This window comes from Strix uralensis, chromosome 1 (assembly GCF_047716275.1).
Source record: "Strix uralensis isolate ZFMK-TIS-50842 chromosome 1, bStrUra1, whole genome shotgun sequence".
NCBI classification, from domain to species: Eukaryota; Metazoa; Chordata; class Aves; order Strigiformes; family Strigidae; genus Strix; species Strix uralensis.
Genome location: NC_133972.1, coordinates 37309525 through 37330056, shown reverse-complemented (window position 1 = coordinate 37330056; position 20532 = coordinate 37309525). Strand labels below are relative to the sequence as shown.

Below are 20532 nucleotides of genomic sequence, written 5' to 3'. Positions count from 1 at the left end.
AAAGAAAAAACCTTAAAATCACTGAGCAGAAGAACAAACTGGCATTACTCATATTCATAGCACTATAATTTCACATGGAGCAACAGGTGACAATTTGTGCTGCAGGAATTAGGGCAGTACTATGAATAAATTGACAATTCTTGTCTCTCTGCTGCGTCACACCCCTCCCACCTTTACAGAGATCCTGTTAAATTAAGGCTAGGGGATCAGAGGGAGCGAACTCATAAAAAGGTTATCATCACATCATAGGCTTTTCTTCAGAGCTCATGGTTGGTATTGCATGAGATCATGTATGAATAAAAACAAACCACGTAAAAGTCTTGCCAGCTGCCCCTCCCCTCCCCCCAGTTATTTCAAAGTCATTTCCTTTTAATTACGCAGCTTAGTACATGTAGGAATATAGCTTATTCTCCATGTAAATATATATCAAAAGTTTGGTCCCAATTAGATCATAGGACAAAATTTAGGCTGTAGGATTTGCCACTGATGTGTCATGAGCTTCAAGTCTACTGGCAAAACTTTTGGGTTTTTTTACAGACATAGGCTTGGGAACTCAACTCCTCGTCAAGTTGTTGCATGACTGTTTTGTGATACAGCCTGTTGCAGCCAGCAGGAAGGGAGCTGCTTGCTTTGGCATGATTGCAAGATGACTGGCACAATGGACAAGCAAGGCTGCTGGCAGTTTGCCTTAGTAAGTAAAGACACAACCTGAATTAATTCCATCATATCTAACTAGAGGTCAGTGCAGATTAAAGTATGAACCGATATATTTTAGAACCAACAATCAGGGTCAAATACCCCAAGTTTTTAAGATATTAGACAAGAGACAAGATAATCTGGCATTGTGCTTGAGGCTAAGCCAACTCTTTGGGATGCCATCTGACTGGGTGACTGGGTGGCTGGCTGATCCAGAAAGCCGCAGTCCTACATCTCCTTTGCATCAACACTGGTGCTTATCTGGTCTCACAGGGAGCTGGCCCAGACACAATGAGTCAGTGTTCACCTGTGCTGGTCTATGGGAAGTAATGGCAATGTATGAGAAATGGGACTACCCCATTCAGCATCAGGTAGCCATTACAGCAGCTTAAATGTACTGCAAGGACTTACTCAAAGTAGAATGGCAGTTCCCCATCTCACAGGTATGTTGTAAAATGTAACACAAAGATTATTAAGTACTCTGAGTCTCCAGTGAAGGCAGACTCCTTCTAATAATTCAAAAAGATCTTTTCCCCATTGAGAAAGCTGAAGAAAATACCAAAGTGATTCAACTATTTACATTTTGGACTCAAATAATTGTCATCCAGAGTCTTTGGTAAATACATATCCCAATCATAAGATCTAGAAGACTCTATTCTGGGCTGCCAGAATACTCACTATGTTTCCAGAGTATTTCAGCCTGCAGAATCACCCACACAGCAAGGGGAAGGCAACATTTGGGGGTTTATAACACAGCTTTCAGATAAATAATCAGCCAACTTCTTCCTGAGCAGACTGGTTTCCAAGGTGAAGTTCAGCTACACAAGGAAAGGACTCCTACTGTTACTAGAAATTAAGCAGTATATGCCTCCTGTAAAATTCCTTGAAAAGGATGTCTGGATACGTCCATATCTAAAAGCTTTTCATCTCCACGAGGACACCAAACCAGAGCCCCAAACATCACTTGCTTCAAGCTATGAAACTTTGTTTTAGGTTTCTGAAGTTTTCAGTCGTTCAAAGCCCTGATTCAACTTCACCACTGCTCCTTGGTAGGGAAGTACTCCAGTGACTCTGCTTATTGAAGTATAGAATAGACACTTTGAGTAAATTCTGGGGGATGGGAAGGGAAGGTCAGTGGAAAGTGATATGACAGTCCTTGCTCATAAACCAAAATTACTGAGGTTATTAACACTAGAGCAGACTATGAAGAACTACTAGAAAGGCTAATAAACTGGACAGCATAAGATTAAGTTTGCTGTAGATAAGGACATGAAGAGGTGCTTTCAGAGGAGCAATTTACAATTACTCATACACATTGATTTCTAAACTAGTTGTAGCTTCTTAGAAAACATTTAAGCATGATCAGCAGTTTAACAAGGTTTGCTCAATGTGCCGAAATGTAAATAAGATACTGGTCTGTACTGAGAAGCAGATGAAAATATGGTAAAATATTGCAGAGCCAATGCATATATACATTTTCCATTAGTATATGACCTCACCTTTATTCTGGAATTCAGTTTCTGAAAAAAAACTTATCTCTTCCTGAAAATACACAGTTGACGGAGATGAACTGAAAAGAATTCAAGAGAGCAAGAGATGAGAGGAAAAGGCTTCCATAGAAGAAGATATTACAAAGATAGAAGGTCAAATTAAACTAAACTTTTTGTGGTAGCAGCAGAGTATGGGAAGTCAGGAAAGTAATGCTATTGAAATAGCTCTTCTCTTCAATCATGTAAAATAACTTACAATCCTATGCAGTATTTTGTAGGAGAAGGGATGGGAGAGCCTACAGTTCAGACAGATCCATACTTATTCTTTTACAAATTTTTTTGCAAGTACACACCATATTTTGTGGTGCAGAAGTTTGATGTACTGCAGCTGGCATCACCATAGAGGTCAGCTCTTCAGACAGGAGGGCATCCTTTAGAGACCATCAGATTAGGTTTACAGACTGGCTGTTCTGTCCAAAAATAGTCTTTTGGCTTTTACAGGAACATGATTTATATCATAGAATCATAAAGTGGTTTGGGTTGGAAGGGGCCCTAAAGATCACCTAGTTCCAACCACACCTGCCATGGGCAGGGACACCTTCCACTAGATCAGGTTGCTCAAAGCCCCGTCCAACCTGGCCTTAAACACTTTCAGGAGAAGGCATCCACCTCTGGGCAAGCTGTTCCAGTGTCTCACCACCCTCACCGTAAAGAATTTCTTCCTTTCATCTAATCTAAATCTGCCCTCTTTTAGTTTAAAACCATTACCCCTCACCCTATCACTACCCTCCCTGACAAAGAGTCCCTCCCCATCTTTCCTGCAGGCCCCCTTTAAGTACTGGAAGGCCACTATAAGGTCTCCCCGGAGCCTTCTCTTCTCCAGGCTGAACAACCCCAACTCAGCCTGTCCTCACAGGAGAGGTGTTCAAGCCTTCTGTTAATTTTTGTGGCCTTCCTCTGGACCTGCTCCAACAGGTCCATGTCTTTCCTGTGCTGATGATTCCAGAGCTGGATGCAGCACTCCAGGTGGGGTCTCACAAGAGTGGAGTAGAGGGGCAGAATCACCTTTCTTGACCTGCTGGTCATGCTTTTTTTGATGCAGCACAGGATACAGTTGTCTGTCTGGGCTGCAAATGCACATTGCCAGGTCATGTTGAGCTTCTTGTCAACTGTTCTGCATTTCTGCAACCATTTCTGCATTGTATGTGCTTTTGGTGTTTCTTCCACCTATTTTGTGTTCATATTTCAAGGGTGGACTTCCCTGCAGGGACTTATGCCAAAGTTTACAGTAGCATAAACATATGTAGTTTCTCAAGGAGCTTGAGTTTATCTGTTGTGGAAAATAGAGAAAAAAGGTATCCAACTTCAGAAGCAGTGAATTTCAAAGTTTTTAGATCCCTTGGATACCCTTCATAGAAATCTGTCAGAGACTGTTCACCAAACACAAATATTCCTGGCCACAGGCCGAAAATCACTACAGTAAAGAGTTAAAAGGAAGTTTAATAACAAAGAAATGTGCAATTGAACCCAATTAGCCATTCTCATAATAAGGGGAGAAAGAGGGGGAAGAGAGACAGCACATTTTAAACCAAACATTTAAATGCTCAATAAGTCTTCTATTGCAACATATAATTAGCCTGTTGAACACATTCCCACAGGATATTGTTTTACTATATAGTTTAGTGAATACGACTGTAGGTATTCCTTGTTTTTAATGTACCCAAGGTAAATTCTATGGCTTCTAGCATGACAATAACCAGCTTGTACTTGTGTTGTAAATCCCATTGTATATCTCCCACCCAACACAGACACTGTGCAACTGGTTTCAGTGTGTAAGTTCAGCATGGGAGCATTTCATATTAACCATGGTCAAATACATGGTTTTGGGCTAGGGAAAGTGTTGCCAGTGTGGAGATTTGCACCTCCGAAGATGTACCTAGTACGAGTGATCCCCTCCCTCCTTCCCTCCCTCTCTCACTTACTCAGGAGGATGCCTATTGCCATTCCATGGTAAAGCCAGTCAAAGACTCTTTCCAAGCTGTTAAGATTTTGACCTGTCTCCTTAAAAAAAGGAATCTATATCAAAGAAGAGGTGTTATTAGCTGAGTGGTAATAACAGGTGAGAAGAGAACAAGAACTGTTTCTTTCTTGTCTTTCATTTAAATGTTTCTATTTTTAAACCATAAAGGGAAGTGGTTCATGGTCAGTCAGCATGAGAGGTCTTGCCTCCACGGAGGTCTTACCTCCATTTAGCCTAGAGATAATACCTTTCAAGGATTCTTTTAATAGAGAATGAATATTTTAAAGTTCAGAAGTGTATCTGTTCTTTAAACTCTGCATTTCTGATTTCTAATAGCTGCCTTGTTAGCAGGGAGGACTGTTATGCAGTGTTCAGCATTCTATTGCATGCTCCTGATCCCCAACTCACAAAGCTAGGGACCAGTCCAACTGCTGTACGTGTGGAGTATTTCAATTCATATAGTGCTTCAATAACACCAAACCAAACAAACAACAAAAATACCCAAACCCCACACAATGTCTGCACACACACAACTACATTGGCTTATTTCACAAAAGAAAAAAAGACAGAGTGGTTGATTTAAAATTGTAAGAGGTTCACCATTATTTATGCTCTCAGGAAAGGCAATCACCAGCACTTAGCAAGGGCTGTGCCTTTCTCCACAGATCCCAAACCACCCTAGGGTACAATATCGTGAAATTCAAAATGTACATGGGTTCTGCACTTTCTCCAGAGGCACCTGGCACTAGCTATGGCCAAAAAGAGAGCATCAGACTGCAGCATTAGTGCTAGGTAAAAAACTACTCTCATATTTCAGCCTTTCCAAAGTATTTTAAACCAAACCAGCAAAAGATACTTGAAAGAAAAAAAGGAAACTCACCATTCTGGAAACCAAGAACTTTATCCTAGATCCAAATTATATCGTTGCTTGAGACATCGGCACTGTTGAAGAAGCACTTATTCTTGCTCCAGCTTTGAAAAACTTCAGCGTGCTCAGGATTCGGGTAGGTGCTGGGAGCACACCTGGTGCGCCTCTCTCTTAGGGGTGCTGAGCAATGCCTGCTGGAATGTGCAGTCTAGCAGGTACCTGGCACCACTTGTTCAAACAGACAGGAGGGAGCGAAAGAACTACATTACCCATAATTGTCTTCAGTTGGTTTATGATTACACCTGAAACCAGGAGAGGTGGTGTGGGAGTTTCGCCTTAGGGAGGAGAGACAGGCATGCAGAGGAGAGAAGGAAGTGTGTGCTCCTTGTGTGCCACTGGAAGAATTAGGGTTTTCTACTTTCACACGCCATGTTGCAGATATATTGAATTTCTGGAAGGGGAACAAAGGATGGCCTTCTGATAAAGGTCAAGGTTAGAAATAATTAGATTTACAGCCAATGAATACAGTGACAAGAATCTCGTGAACCTGTATGACCGGTTTGGGCATCTCTGTGCAAGTGAGAGAATCAGACAACTGGGTATGAGGAAGCAAGTGAAGGAGGGGTGGCAACAGCCTGAGAAGACATTTACAGAGGAAGTAAAGCAGACACATTTGGGAAGGTGGCAGGGAAAGAGTTCCTTTTCAGCCCGATGAGCCTGAGGAAATAACAAGTTTTCCCAGATGTTATATTGTAGGTGTTTTTCTCAGTGATTTCAGCATTTCATAGCATAAAGTTGATAGAGATTAGAGAGACAAAGATTATAGCCACAGAGAGATAAGATAAATGGTCTTTGCACCAGGAGTGTCATGGGGAGTTGGAAAAGAGACGATTTGCCTGTCCCGTTGTTATTTGCTACCTGTATTTTTGTGGCATTTAGAACTCACAGCTGAAGCTCCCCTTTGATGAGAAGAGGCTTCACAGGCTTTCTAAGCCTTCCTCCAAAAAGGTGAAGTATAAATCAAACAGGTTAAAAAAAGGGAGGAAGGTAGAATCCAGGTTGTTTATGGAGGAGATAGTATAAAATATTGGTGGGCAATTTCCCCCAAATAAGCTATCTGCCAAAATAAGTGTTTGTGTTTGACCAGGGCTGGTAGCAAAGTGGGGTGAAACTCAGCAAATAGTTTCATATGGACAAAAAATGAAGTTGAAATGGTACCGATGCCATTTCAACTAAATATCTGTTATTATCAACTATCACCATTCAGTTCCTTCAGAGAACTAAATGCTTTCCCTCCCCTTCCACAATCCAGAAAACAGCCATTCCCACCTGATCACGGGGGTGGGAATCTCTTCTATTTTGTATAATAAAGTAAGGCATTGACTGTGACAAAGATGAAAAAAGAGATGTCTCATCTACAAATGCTTTAATCAACGAGATATATTGTTGAGAGAGCTCTGTCCTGCTGTCAGAAGCAGGAGGTTAGAGTAACACAGCATGGTTATTCAGTTCATACTAAAACTACCTGTTACAGAAAAATTAGGTCACTTCTACTCCCACTGCCTCTCTAAAGGTGTAGTTTAGAAATTAAAGATCTGGAAATAGAAAATGTAGGATAGATAAAGCCCTGTCAGATACCAGGAGGGGAAGGGAAACATTTCCAGAGACCCATGGTTACTTACCTGGAGTTATTAAGAAAGCAAATATTTAATTTTCGTTATATATTTCATTTTCCTTTTTTTTTTTTTTTAAGTAGTTACTGTCTATCATGTGTCTCTAATACTAATGATGACACCTCAAACTAGTTGAAACTCACTGTTATACTAAATTAATTTAATAATAAATTAAGATCTTGGTATCTTAAACTCTAAATATCAACCCCTTTTCTGTCATCTCAGACTACTCCTTAAAATTTCCATTTAGATAAGATACTTTTCCCCAGACTTCATTTCTCTGAATGGACCATTACCTCATAGCAGAAATGTTGGTTCCCAGTAGAAGTATTTTCAGAGACAGATGTTTTTGACAGTCCATTCTTTAGATTCAAATAATAATTTTTAAAAATAGTAATGGTATTTTACCTTAAGCAGAAAGACTTTAAGTCTCTAGGCTGATGATTTTTAGCATCCTTTTTTATAGGGATGAATCAAACCTCAATCAATCTAATATGTTTCTCAACTATTTCTCAGATGGAAAATCACTGTAAAGAATATTTGTACACATAGCTTAGTGGGATCCTGCAGGTGGGACCCTGCTGACCCACGTAAAGCATCTACAGGATTTCAGTTCAACTCTGGGCCTCAGAAAAGGACTTGAGTATTAACATAGTCTGTCTGGGGTTTCTGTACAAGGGTGACCAATTATTACTTCCCACATTTTTATTAAAGTCTGCCACTTCTGTCTTGTTGCATAATGGAGTTTACCTTGAAGGCATCTAAAACAGGTGTTTAAAAGACAGTGCTGCATACTCTGCTACCTCTACAAAACCAGATCTGATCAGTCAGCTTCCATGTCCAGACTCTGCTGAAACCCAGACTCTGCAACAACTTTTCTTTGAACATCATTTGATGAGACACTGTGGTTTTCTGCAGTTTGAATCATTTTCAAAACGGAGTCTTCCAGAAAGCAAATTTAGACTGTTAGACCTTACGAATGCTAAGTAGTATGTGGACAGTTAATAAGCCATTCATGTGTTTAATTAACTGCACTGTTTGCATACAGGGGAAACCCACATGCTGTATGCACAGACAAAAGCAATAGCAGATGCTCACAGGCTCATTTGGCAATATATTTTTCATATTTTTTGTTTGCTAAGCTCAATACACTTCTCATATATTTCTGTCCTTGAAATCAATGGAATCTGGGGAGGACAGAAGCAGGATCTATGAGGTTAAATTTTGAGATGGCGAGTTTGGAAGCTGGGACTGCATGTATGTAGGAAGCCCTAGGTGAAAGCTGGACATGATGGGTCAGTCCACATGAACACAGCAACTGGTGTAGTGAGAGCAGAAGAGCTGGTCTGCAGCAACTGGGGCTGCCAACTCCAGGGCACAAGCAACATCATGGGATACTAACCTCATTTTGGAAGTGGGTGAATGCTGCCAAGCCACATCCTTTGGCTTTTGCAACCTTACTGGTAGTGGTTGGCAAGATCCTGGAAATCTTGGGAGTGTAAACAGTCACATTCTGGCTTGACATAACATAACATATATAAGAAATGACAGCCACTTCTTCACTTTTCATTTGATTACAGTATGTGCTTTCCACTTCACTGATTTTTTCCTTTTTGTCTGTTTGTTTAAATAACTACATATTTTGACAGCTAAACCTAGCTATGATTGCAGGGTCAAAGGGCTCACTTAGGTTGTGTCTGTAAACATTATTTGCCTGCAACAGATTGAATAGCCAGGGCACAAAGTAGCAAATCTTTTCGGACCCAATCTCAGTTTTGCTGCAGTTCTCATCAGAAGAATGACAAACACCAAGGCTTCAGTGTACATTACATATTGTTCTCATCCCATTTGTTCAGTTGTTCCTAAAGCTCATGAGAAAATATGAGAAAATATGACCCCCTGCCCATCAAACCATTAGTGGAGGGACACCATAAACCCTAGGCTACATGACAGTTACCTGTACAATTATTTCCAGTTAAAATTAGCTGTGGATACTACACCATGGTTTATGCATGCATGTGCGAGGGGATACAAAGGTACAATGTCAGGCCATTCTGGATATAAAAAGCCACTCAGACATGGTCAAATTTTTTTTTTTCTCTTCCCCACTCCCCAACAGTGGAAAAAAAATTCCATGGCAGAGAATATTCTGGCCAAAGATGTTTATACATAGGGTAGCATCTTGAATATACCTCCCAATGAACTAACATTTAATAACCAAGAGAGGTGGGGGGGTGAAAACTGGGTTTCTGTCAGGTCTATGGTAGCAAATATTTAATAGTATAGTTATGCTGGCAAAAACGGTTTTGGCTGGTTTTATTGATTTTAGAACCCTGAGTATAAGCTATACGAGCAAAAGCACTTCTTTTGCCAGTTCTGTGTCCATATTAGGGCTGTTGCCAGTATCAAACGTTGCCAGAAATCACATTCCTAGGGGACATTACTTATGCTAACAAAAGTTTCTAATACAAAGCAGGCTTTACAAACACTAATGAATACTACACCCAGGCAGGCAAAAACACCTTTCCTGATAAATACTGAACCAAAGCTATCAGAAAGCTTTTACCCGCTTTCTGAATGGCAGGATACAGTCTGAGCAATGTTAAACATCAGAAAAACAACTCTCAAAGCATATTTATCCTCAGAGGGCTATCTCTTAGACTTTAGTCAAGGTGAAGACTTGGTTTAAAAAAATATCTGTGGCCCTGCATTTTAATGAACACATAGAACTTGTGGCAACAGTACCGTATTGTGGGAAACTACAGCCAAAGTCTGCAGCAAAAATATGTACTGAAACTGCAGAAGGCAATAGACCAAAGTGAAACACATGGTGCAGCATGAAAGTTAGTAAGGAAGATGTTACATTGAACAGCAGAAGCTATATCTGTATTTAGTATATCTGCTTGCACTCTGAAAAAAAGAAAAAAATACAATCAGTTCTCCATGGTGAGATGGACAAAGAACTGAAATTTTTTATTTCTAATGAAGAGAAAACTTTAAAAAGAACCATTCAATTGAAACATTAATATTAAAAGGTAGCTGGTAAATTGGACTGAAGAATATCAGGGCAAGAACATATGATGAATGGTGAACATATGGTTGCCAAAAGGGACTTGGAGGAAGAGCTCTGAAAGTGGTAAAGGTCTCCTTCTCTCTTGAAATAGCAAGTGGGTTGGAACTTGTGCCCTAGGGAAGCACTCACAAGATGTCTTTTGTGCCATGAAAGCATTTGTTTCCTCTCTGTAACTAAGGCTGTTTAGCTTGGTTAGTTGCTGGATTATTTTATGCAGAGTGTGTTCATTAAACAAACACTTTCTTTTTGTGTTTACACCATTTTCACTCTGTTGCTAGCAAAACTCTCCCACAGCTGAATCCACTGTGCTCTGCAGGGAAGGTTCGCTTACTCCATTCCCAAAGAGAAAAGGCACCAAGTGACCTGAAAAGAAGAAAAACAAACTTGGCTTGAGCATGTAAGCCTACCATCTTGGTCAATAAGAGACAGACAAAGATGCCCATGGCCCAAGCAGTGTTTTGCAGAGACCCATCCTAGAGAAGGGATTGCAGTGGATGCCTCCAGATATGAGGCAGAAGCAGCAGTAGACAACAGGGCCACACAGCACTTACTTTTGCAGCATAGACTGGGCAAAAGAATAACATCTGTCAGGTTAAGAAAACCCTATTTTCATCTTAGTTCCCCATTAAATCCCATGGACTCATTAAAGATGGATTGCTTCACTTACATTGCATGTCACTAAGGAAAATGTTACATGTGACAGTTAAAAAAAAAAATTGCAGGCAGGAGCAACAATGCAAAAGAAAAGAGACCAGGCCAAAAAGTTCATGTCTTAAAAGAGTAATGAGCATCAAGGCAAGAAAAATACTGTTCCATCTCAGAAGATTTTCTTATATTGTGTTTCCAGAAATGATTAACACACTGGACTCAGCAACACATGGGTAGAGAATAATTGATTACTATAGATGAAGCAAATAAGATTTTTCTGATGTTGTTGTTAGCCTGATTTCCTCAGGAAACAAGGTCTATACAATCATGCTGTGTCTGTCTAAGACTCCAACTGATCCTCCTCACCACTAGCTTGTGAATCCATTAGCCAGTTAGGTTTAATGCAGGGACAGAAATCTCAGATTTGGTAGAATGCTGCAAGTTTCATTAAAAGGCTCATCCAAGTAAAAGAGAAAGCTGATGATCTCTGTGGAGGAAAGGTTACTATATTATTAGACCTCAGAGAATCACACAGAAAACAACAAATGAAAGAGGAACTGCTATCCAAGCACAAAATCCAGAGAAGGTTTCCTCTTTTGACAGTTAAAAATCCAGTTCAAAACACAAATTCATGAAAAATTCAGCTCCAGAAGTTCCTCTTCCTCATAGGAATACATTTTTATTTTTCTATTGGTTAGTCAATCTCCATACAGGAAAAAAAGAAGATACTTATGTGTATTTATACAACATAGACATAAAGAATCAGAATCTGATCTCATTGTAGATCCCAAGCAGCTCTGCTGAATTAAGTAGTAGGTGGCTAGCTTTGACCATATAGGTTGTCAACACGGACCAGTTTTTCTGCAATGAGTACATTAAGAACTTGAAAATCTGGCCATGGGTGCCTCACTGGGAGTCAGGAGATACAGACACTTTTGAAAGTCAAGTCTTTGTTTAGGTGCCTATATGGAAAGCAGGTGCTTCTGAAAATCAGATCTGAGCTACCAGGGTAAGACCTGAAAAATGTATTCTAACACCATTAGAAACTTAAAACTGCTTGTCTCCATGTTAGACAGGGGTTGAATACTGGCATAAATAATAGGAGTTTCATGTTATGCCATTTAAAGCTGAAAATATTTACTAGCTGTTGTTTCTTCCTTTTACTTCAGATTGATAAAAATGCAATTTTGGAAAGGTTCAAACACATTAAATTTTTTGTTATACCTTCTTACCAACTCGAATAATTATTTGCTAAATATCTATCAATTATAGCATAGTTAGAACTTTTTACCTATAAACCAACTGTTCATCCCTTTAACACAGATTGTATCTCCATTAATATAGGACCTAATAAGCCCTGAAAACCTGGGGCCACAAATTCAGTGTTTTCTTCATTATAAAGTGAGGGTTTGGTTTTTTTTCCTCCAGTTGAGAACATTTCCTCAGTTTAGTAGAAAATATTTTTCCTATTTTAAGTTTAATAATGCTTTAGCCTGTATTTAATGATAAACCCAAATGTAACTGATTTGCTGAACTGTGGTCTAAAATGTAGCTAAATAGCAAGTCAGCAGCAAAGCTGTGAATGGAGCTAAAGGGTGGCTTCTAGTCCCTTCTCACAATCACCTGGCATCCTTTATCACAACATGTTTTTGATCCCTGGGACATTTCCTTGAAATGCAGTTTATTACAATAAGCCAGATGACTGCATATTTCTTCAATAACTGAAGCAATAGTCTACTACATTTTTGACCTATCATACCCAGTACTTCTTGTCTAATACCTTAAGTATTCGTTAGTCATATTTACTGTGTGGTATATCAGATAAAGAAGTGTAAAGATTTCCTCTCAAATGTTGTGTACATCTAGAAATAGGAGTCAGTGTTTGGATAATGTCTGTAGCATGAAAAACAATTTATCTGTAATACTATCATGGAATTGTATAAGAGACCTGGACTGACGAGGTTTTATTCATCAATTACTTGTACATAATTTTTGTAGATTAAAAATGTACAGGTTTTGGTTTCATTTTTCATCTATTTCCCTTAGATACTTTGATCATATTTTTTTTATAGCAACTCTAATCAGTTAAATTCTACTATGCCTTTATCACAGATTTGACATACAAAACTGTAGATCTGAGCTCTCACTTTCTGTGTACTCATTACCTGGAAAAAGGCACCCTGTTTCTCACTGCCAGTACATCAAGCAAGGGAAAAATCTTATAACAATGCAAAGAAAAAAACCACACCACTGATAAAGAAACTATTCAGCTATGTAATCACTCAGGTGTTCAATTAGGCTTCTGAGTCAGCAAAACATCAGTTAGTCTTGTTGTTGTTGATGTAATTCAGATGCATATTTAACCATGTATTTTGGTGTTTTGCTCTTTAGGAACAGTATTATCATACTTACATTGCATATGTATACGTTTTTTTCTGAGCTGGAATCTAAGCTCTGCAGTACGTATCTCTCAGCTCCACAAGCAACTGATACTAACTAGACACTGTCACCATCCTGATAATACTGTCTCACCTTTTAATAAGTGAAATGTAACTTTCCAAAAGCTCTACAAACACCCGCTTGATCTGCAAAACACTTTTTCTGGAACTGAAATATTTTTTCTATAACAAGAAAATTCTGGTGCACTAGAAGCACATCACACTTCCCCCTAATGCAGACCAATCCCACTCTTTCAGAAAAGGCCTGGCATTATCATCCTTGCAAGGGAAACACAGGACCTGGCTTTAATTCCCAAATGACCTCACATGGCCAATCTGAAGCACACATAATGGCCCTGAGACCTTCTTAGACAGTCTTTAACGTTGCCTACCAAAAGGGAAGATAATTTCTGGCTGCCTTAGGAGCAATAGGGCCAGAACCCAAGAGCATTTCAGCTGAAGCGCCACTCCCAGACCTGGGCAGCTCTGGGAACAGCTGCTGTCAGCTCTGGGCCCATGGTACTTAAAAGAGATCCTCTTATTCAGTAATACCACCAATTGCCTCTGATTGCTGCAATGAGTGTAATTAATGCTTGTGCTACCAGAGCAAATGTGCAATTGTACAGCAGCCCTCCACCCTCTGCCGGCATTCCCAGTCATTCCCAGCAGTGTACGAGGCAGCAGCAGTTGAGCACTTCCTGCATGTGCCAGCATTTTTTGCATTGTGGCTAGTAATGAGGCAATAATAGTAGTATAAAACAATATTCTGACCTCATTTTCCATTAATATCATGTTTCTCTTTGTTTTAAGTTTTCTCTTTTAAGGCTTTCAGAGGTTCCGACTAAAAATTATTTGCCAGCTTAGAGAAAACCTGCAAGGTGTAATAAATAGTATGATTTAAGTACAGCGTATGCTGAGAATGCAGTTATAAAAAAGAAATAATGCCACATCTTCAGCTGCTATTAATCAGAACTACTCCGCTGAAGTGAAGGGAGTAATTCCAGTTTACATCCTCTCAGGATCTGATTCCTACGTTTACCACCAAAGCTGTTAAACACGGAACATCGCTTCAGCACGCTAGGTCCCTGTTAACTGAAAGCTGTGGAAATAGGAGCTTATTTGCTTTCAAGGCCTTTATGGGACCTGTTCTGGAAGGCAGGTTCCTGCAATGCACTTAATATCTTCAGTGCTGACTGGCTCAAGGGAGTGCTCACTCAGAAATCTTGCAAGGTTTGTTCCTGTTGCCTTCATTTTGAATTTAATGATTTATCTTTGTTGACACCTACAGGAGCAGGATAAGATCAAATAAAAAACTGCTTTAAACTTCATAAACGACATGGGTGGTTTCAGGAAACATTTACCAGCAAAATAATACAACCAGCGTTTAACCTGGAATCTTCGAGTGTTGTACACAATTCTCTTTGGCTTTTAAAACAAATGCAGTGAGGAAGCTGTGATTATTCAGGGATCACGAAATTGCAGTTCTGCACCAAAGCTGATTGTGGTGTTAAAACAGCTGTGACTTCGCTGACTTCAGACAACTTTGAGTTTAGACCAGCAGTGACACTGCCCTGTGGGTGGAAGTTCAAGTAGGAACTGCAAATTGAAAGGGTTGTAAAGCCATCTCAAAATGTAACAAAAAACCCCAGACGCATTTCAGTAAACACACACAAAAAAGTTAATCAGTCTATGGAGTAAGATGGTTTCGAATAACAGTTTGGATTGCAGAGGATTCGAGAGGGTTCCCTTTGCATGCATTTCTTGCTGCAAGCCAAGTTCAAAAACATACATAAATTGGACAGTGAGGCTGGCATGCTTCAGTAAAACTTCTATAGTAATGCAAATGCAAAAACGTATAAGAAGTGCTCATGAATACTTGCCCATATGAAAATCTATATTTTTGCTTCCATATTATTAGCTACTCTTTTCATTGGCTTAGTTTACTGGCATTTTGGACTTCATTTCTACATAAAGAAATGCTTTTTGGAATAGGGGCTCATTATCTCACTTTATTAATAGTGGACAAATTTAGTCATAGTAAAATACTATTCATTAAAACATTAACCTTTTAAATATGAGGGGAAAGAACAACTTTGAATCTGAAAAAAGTCCAGAGTGATATTTCCAATGAGTGTCTTGAAATGAATTCTTCAGCAACATCTGCAAGCTGTAAGTCATGCTTTTTTTCCCCTCATAAACATGTAAAATCATATACAAGTTCAGTAATGATTGTTTAAATTGTGGATAAAAGCCACAGTTCATTATAATAAAGAGAGTACTTAAATACATCCACAAACAGCATTCATTATCAGTGCCACTGGGCCTGTTGTTACTGTCTTCACTGCCTTTGAAAACAGAGACTATTGGTGTTTGGTTGAAGAAATATACATATTTCTGATCCGACTTTAACAATCTTATTGTGAGCTGACACTGTCTTGCAATAGATATGACCTGTCAGGTCTCACACACTGAGAGGGAGGCTCACGCATGTGGCTCCAGTCTCCTGCTCCTCTGTAGCTTGGGCCATATCTCATGCACTGACCACGCAGCACCTTCACCCTGGTTCCTTTACTGCTGTTTATTTGCTGACCAGCTGCACCTGGAGCATTTAATTACAGAGTAGGGGGGTGTGCTGGGTGAGTGCTAAAGATGATGAGAAAGCAAGTGGTAGCTAATAGTTGCCCCACATAGAAGGACTTCTTCCAGGACTCATTTCTCTGGTTAAAACAGTGCTACTTCCATGCCAGCCCTTTCAACTCAGGTCTCAACCTCACATCCCCCTTTCCATCATCCAGCATCTCCCTCATGCATTGAAGCAGATGAATCTTGAAATTAAACATACTAATAAAGTTGGAAAATCAGTCAATCATAGTTGCAATTAGAGCCATTCATCCAAAGCATGTATGTTTCTATTAAGGTTGACATCATTATGAATTTCCAGATCTTATATAACTGGTGACTCTTCTGTTCAAAGTTTGATTGAGTGCTGGACATTGGGAAATGTATCTATGAGCCAATGAAAAAGTCATAAAATACTTTGATCAATTTGAGTGTCTAGTTTTATTTGTCAGCCACGCTTTCTTTGGAACTTTTCTCTTCCTTGGAATCTCAGGCACCTCCAAGAATTTCTAATTTCACATCTTTTTGGTGGATTTGTCCTAGAATATAACCCTTGGCAAATCATTCCTGCCAAAATGTCTGTGGCGGTTCAGAAATTACACCCTTCACAGATTTTTATTCTTTCTTCTCTGCCAAGGATCCTGTAGCTAGAGCTCTTCTAGCATAACATATCAGGTGAGTGCTCCTCATTGCATACATAATCTGAAACCGTACCATGAAAAACCTCTTACTGCAGCCCCACTGTGTCATTTGAATTACAAGGTGCTGATCTTTGCTTGATATCTTATTTCTAGATATCAGCAATGTGAGTGGACAGAAATGAGATTTACCTTCTTTTGCTTCAACTTGCATTGGATAGGTCTACCCTCTTTGGAATTTTTCCATGTAACTAGTATGAAAGAGCGTGATTTTTAAAAATCACAATACTTTGTAATCAATTCAAACGATCATTTTAAATTCTTTCCTTGCATGTCTCCCAGTTTTCCTATTGCAACATGTTCTAGTCAGTTCAAAAATTAAAACCAGTGCTCCTTCACACATATGCTATCCTTTTGGTCAAATTCCTTATGATGTCATCATGACTCTTCATTTGGCCTGAAAAATAACATCTCATTTGTGTCATGTAAATTAAATTCAATAGTTTGGTAAACAACTACATGGATGTCACATAAAATAGTAGTATTTTTACAGTCTGAAGTCATGCCAAATTCCAAACATTGTAATGAGCAAACGGAGCCCTTGCCAACTCCATTTTGCTACATATGGTATTAAGCTTTCCATAGTATTGGAATCCTTGCAGAAGTTTCCATGACAGTTGTTAAGCCTCAGGACCAAATAAAATATTGTAACTTTACCATTACAACTACTTCTCCACATTGAGTAATCTTGTGGACTCTATATGAACCTTCTGTCATTATCCATGTATGCTTGAATAGAGTCAGTTGCTTTTTCATGGGGAAGTTTGCTGTTTCATCAACCATAATTGGATACTGTTTACTAGAAACCATTGCGAAAATAGCCCTCAGACTTAAGATCCATGATTTCTGTTATCTCATTTTCAGTAACTGGAACTGTGCATTTGTTTTGACCCTTTTCCAGTTGTTGTAAAGTACCAGGATCACATCTGCTTGCAAAAACTAGTTGAATCAAGTTGCACTCGACTTCCGAGAGGCAGGCATGTCTTCAGCTTATTCAGTACAGTGACCTTGTGGTGAAAATCTTTGTCTTGCAAGATTATGAATACGATTTAGAATTTTATTTGCCTTTTTCCTTCCTTCTCCTGTGAATACTGAAAACTTACCAAGTCATTGGCATTCTTTGTGATTGCTTCAAGAGTAAGAGCTTTGATGCCTCAGACTTCTTTTCTGATTAAGGGACCCAGGCTAAGTAAATGCTTTTTCTGAGTAGTTAATCAGAAGTTATTCACAATTAAAAGCTGCATGACCACAGAAATTGAGTGCATTGTCACAGACTTCAAAATAGAAATCCTGAAAATCTTCAATTTACAGTGACCAGAGGAAGGGTTTCATTTCCCAGAGCTGCACAGAAGGAAAGGCTTCAGTGGCCTCTGATGAAATGTTTTAACTGTTTTCCTGGGATCAAGCACTGTTTGTTCTTGTTTCAGGTGCTACAAGTATAGGCCATTACTACACCGAGAAAAAGGTTCACTTTTTGTTAGAAATAGAATTCCATTTTTTAATTAAAGTTTTTAAAATGTATTTCATTTTAAATATATTTCATCTTCAGAAAAACATCACACTTTCTCATTGTTTTGTTCAATCACTACTTATTACATTTCTTAAAATAATGATGACTCCTGTCAAATGAAACTGTTTAGCTGAATTTCAGTTTACTTGTTACCACTTCTTTATAAACTAATCTGAAATACAGAAGAATGATGAAGGGAAAGGTAGAAAATTAGGTTCGTACTTGTCTACAGAAGAAGTACATTTTCCTGGTTCTGAGATAACTAGTAACGAGTTTGTTAAAATAGAATTTTAGGGAAAGAAAAAAAGTAAAAAGAAAAAGAAGGGAAAAAAAAGGTTAAAAACATTTCCTGCAGGCTTTTTTTTTTCCTAAAAAGGTCTGGGAACTTCATAAAAAATACTCTTATTTTAAAATACTTCCAATAGCAAAAAGTAATTAAGCAGAGGTTTTGACTAAAAACTTTTGATCTCTTCTCCTATTTAAGAATCATCCCAAAGTCACACATAGGTTTTGCAAGAGAGTAATGCAGATTTTTTAACCATAGTCTAACCTCACCACAAGATCCACCTTTATCTCAGTGCCTCATATGAAGTTCCCAAATAACATAGGCAAAACTTTCACTAAGTATCAGCCTTGCTGTAATTGCCACTTGCCCTCGCTTTTTGTTTTTTTGAAAAGCAGGAAACCAGGAAAAGAGTTATGTCTGGTAAAAGAAAAGACCTTACTATTTATTTACTTTTGGAGATGTCCTGCCGAATGCTTCAGGTTCATTTTCATGAGAAAGACCAACATTACCAGAAGTGAAATATGTCTTCGTGGCTCTAAACATCAGCAAAATACTGATGAATCAGAGAGATAGACATACACTGCCAAATCATAATTTCAACAGAATATTTTTTTGTTTCTTTAACTGAATAGTTTGTTAGAGATAAAGCACTATTTTACCGAATTGGAGGACTGAGAAAAGATTTCTGTTAAACAAACGGAAATGAACTGTCCTTTCTTCATTCCACCACCAGGAACACAGTGGCTCTAAAAAGTAAAAAGCCAGGAGCCACATCTCAGCGGTTTTTGGTCTAAATAGAAAATCTGGTTACATTTCAGATACATTAAGTATGTACATGAAATATGATGTATTTTTCTCCCTATCCCTTTCCTTCCCCTTCTGATTTCTTTTTAAACTATCCTTTCCTCAGCCAGTGTTCACCATGAAGGCCAGCAGTAGCCCATTTATAAAAGGTCAGAAAACTTTACATTGTTCTATAAGTTCAGGAGTTAATAGAGGTTTAGGTTTTGATTTTGAGTATTTGGATGTTACTGACATGTTTCTTAATAAAATAAATGGTCATTTCAGGATGCATACTTTATGTATACCTTAACATCTTTCTTAATATTATGATCTTCTTTTGTTGTTACTACTTTTGCTATGAAGACTTTATCCCAATTAGTCATTGGACACAAAATAATAATTTTTATTATTCATTTAACCTCTGGGATATAAAAGTTTTTAGTTATATATTTCACTTGAAATGTTTGTATTTAATTGAAGTGTGTATTCACATGCTTTTCTGATGTCAGATATTTAAACAAAAAAGTGTTTAAAATTCAATTTCTACAGTAACATGCATTATTTTTAAAAATGGACTATTCTATAACACATGTCATATGGAAAGATGAACAAAAAATGTGATTAAGTGATTTTTAACCACACCAACTTACTTTCAGATTATTTGAATCAAGAGATTATTGCAGCTGATCTGTATACAAACATTTGAAATCAGGGTTAACAGACATCTTGAAAACAAAAAATACTCTAACATCTTTTACAAACGTTTCCACTGACGAAACACCCATGAGTCATATTTTAAACGCTTTGCAATAAAAAAGCTGTTATAATAGGGCTCTATTCCACACGCACACACACAAAAGGTTGGAAACTCACATTAGTTTGATAGTGGAATAATTCTATTCCAGACCATGTTCTTTTGCCAACTTTTTTTTTCCTATGGAAACAGCAGATCTTTCCCCATGAAACACAAGGCTGGAAACACAGTGTACTCAATCACCAGAAAAGCATGTGCATTTTCATAGACCCTCCTTGTAACAGGATAAAATAAAAGCATATTTTGCTTTTATTTATATTTCAGTCAATGAACTCACATTTTAAATGAAGAATTTATGTTTATCATCAGATGTAAAATTAAATATTATCGATGAGGAAAACAGAAATGAAAAAGAACTTTATAAATCATTTTCTAAAAACTTAGAATTTTCAAAACATAATGAAGCTTTGTTTTAGTTTACATAAAATTCTTCAAAAACTTACATTCTAGATCACTAATTAGTATATTAAAAAAACTGAGTCAATGTCTCACTGGCTTACATATTCCAACCAGTCACGAAATTAAGCGAGCAGATGTAAATCAGGCGTGTTTGTGCCTTGCAGCATTTCTTCCAGGAACAGAGCTTTTTAGAGAGAGCAGAGAGATGCTGCACACTACAATTGCTTACAGGTGATGACCTTCAAAGTACTCAAGGGGCCTGGCACCCTGCCACCTTTGATAAATCATAGAACTTGCTATGTAGATCTTTACTACTGAGGTTCTATCAGAAACAGTTCCAACAGACAGGAGTCCAGAAACTGAGGAAAGTATGATATCAAAATATTTGCCTGGCATTCCTGGATGGAAAGAGTACCAAGAGCTATGAGAGAGGCCTAGGGCAGATCTATTCAAGTGCAATCTTTTTCAGGGCAATTATGTGGAGTGTTTTATCTGGGAGGACAAAACAGATCATCAC

At 38.3% G+C, this 20532-nt stretch overlaps 1 protein-coding gene across 1 annotated transcript in view; it reads right to left on the bottom strand.

Annotated features, from left to right (window-relative positions):
* The window catches only part of MACC1 (MET transcriptional regulator MACC1), a 48254-nt gene extending 31221 nt beyond the window's left edge, over nt 1-17033 (bottom strand). Inside the window, exon 1 of the mRNA XM_074871723.1 lies at nt 16881-17033. Within this exon, the coding sequence (XP_074727824.1) occupies nt 16881-17033 (153 nt within the window). The remainder of the gene's footprint in view (nt 1-16880) is intronic.
* Nucleotides 17034-20532: the final 3499 nt, after the last annotated feature.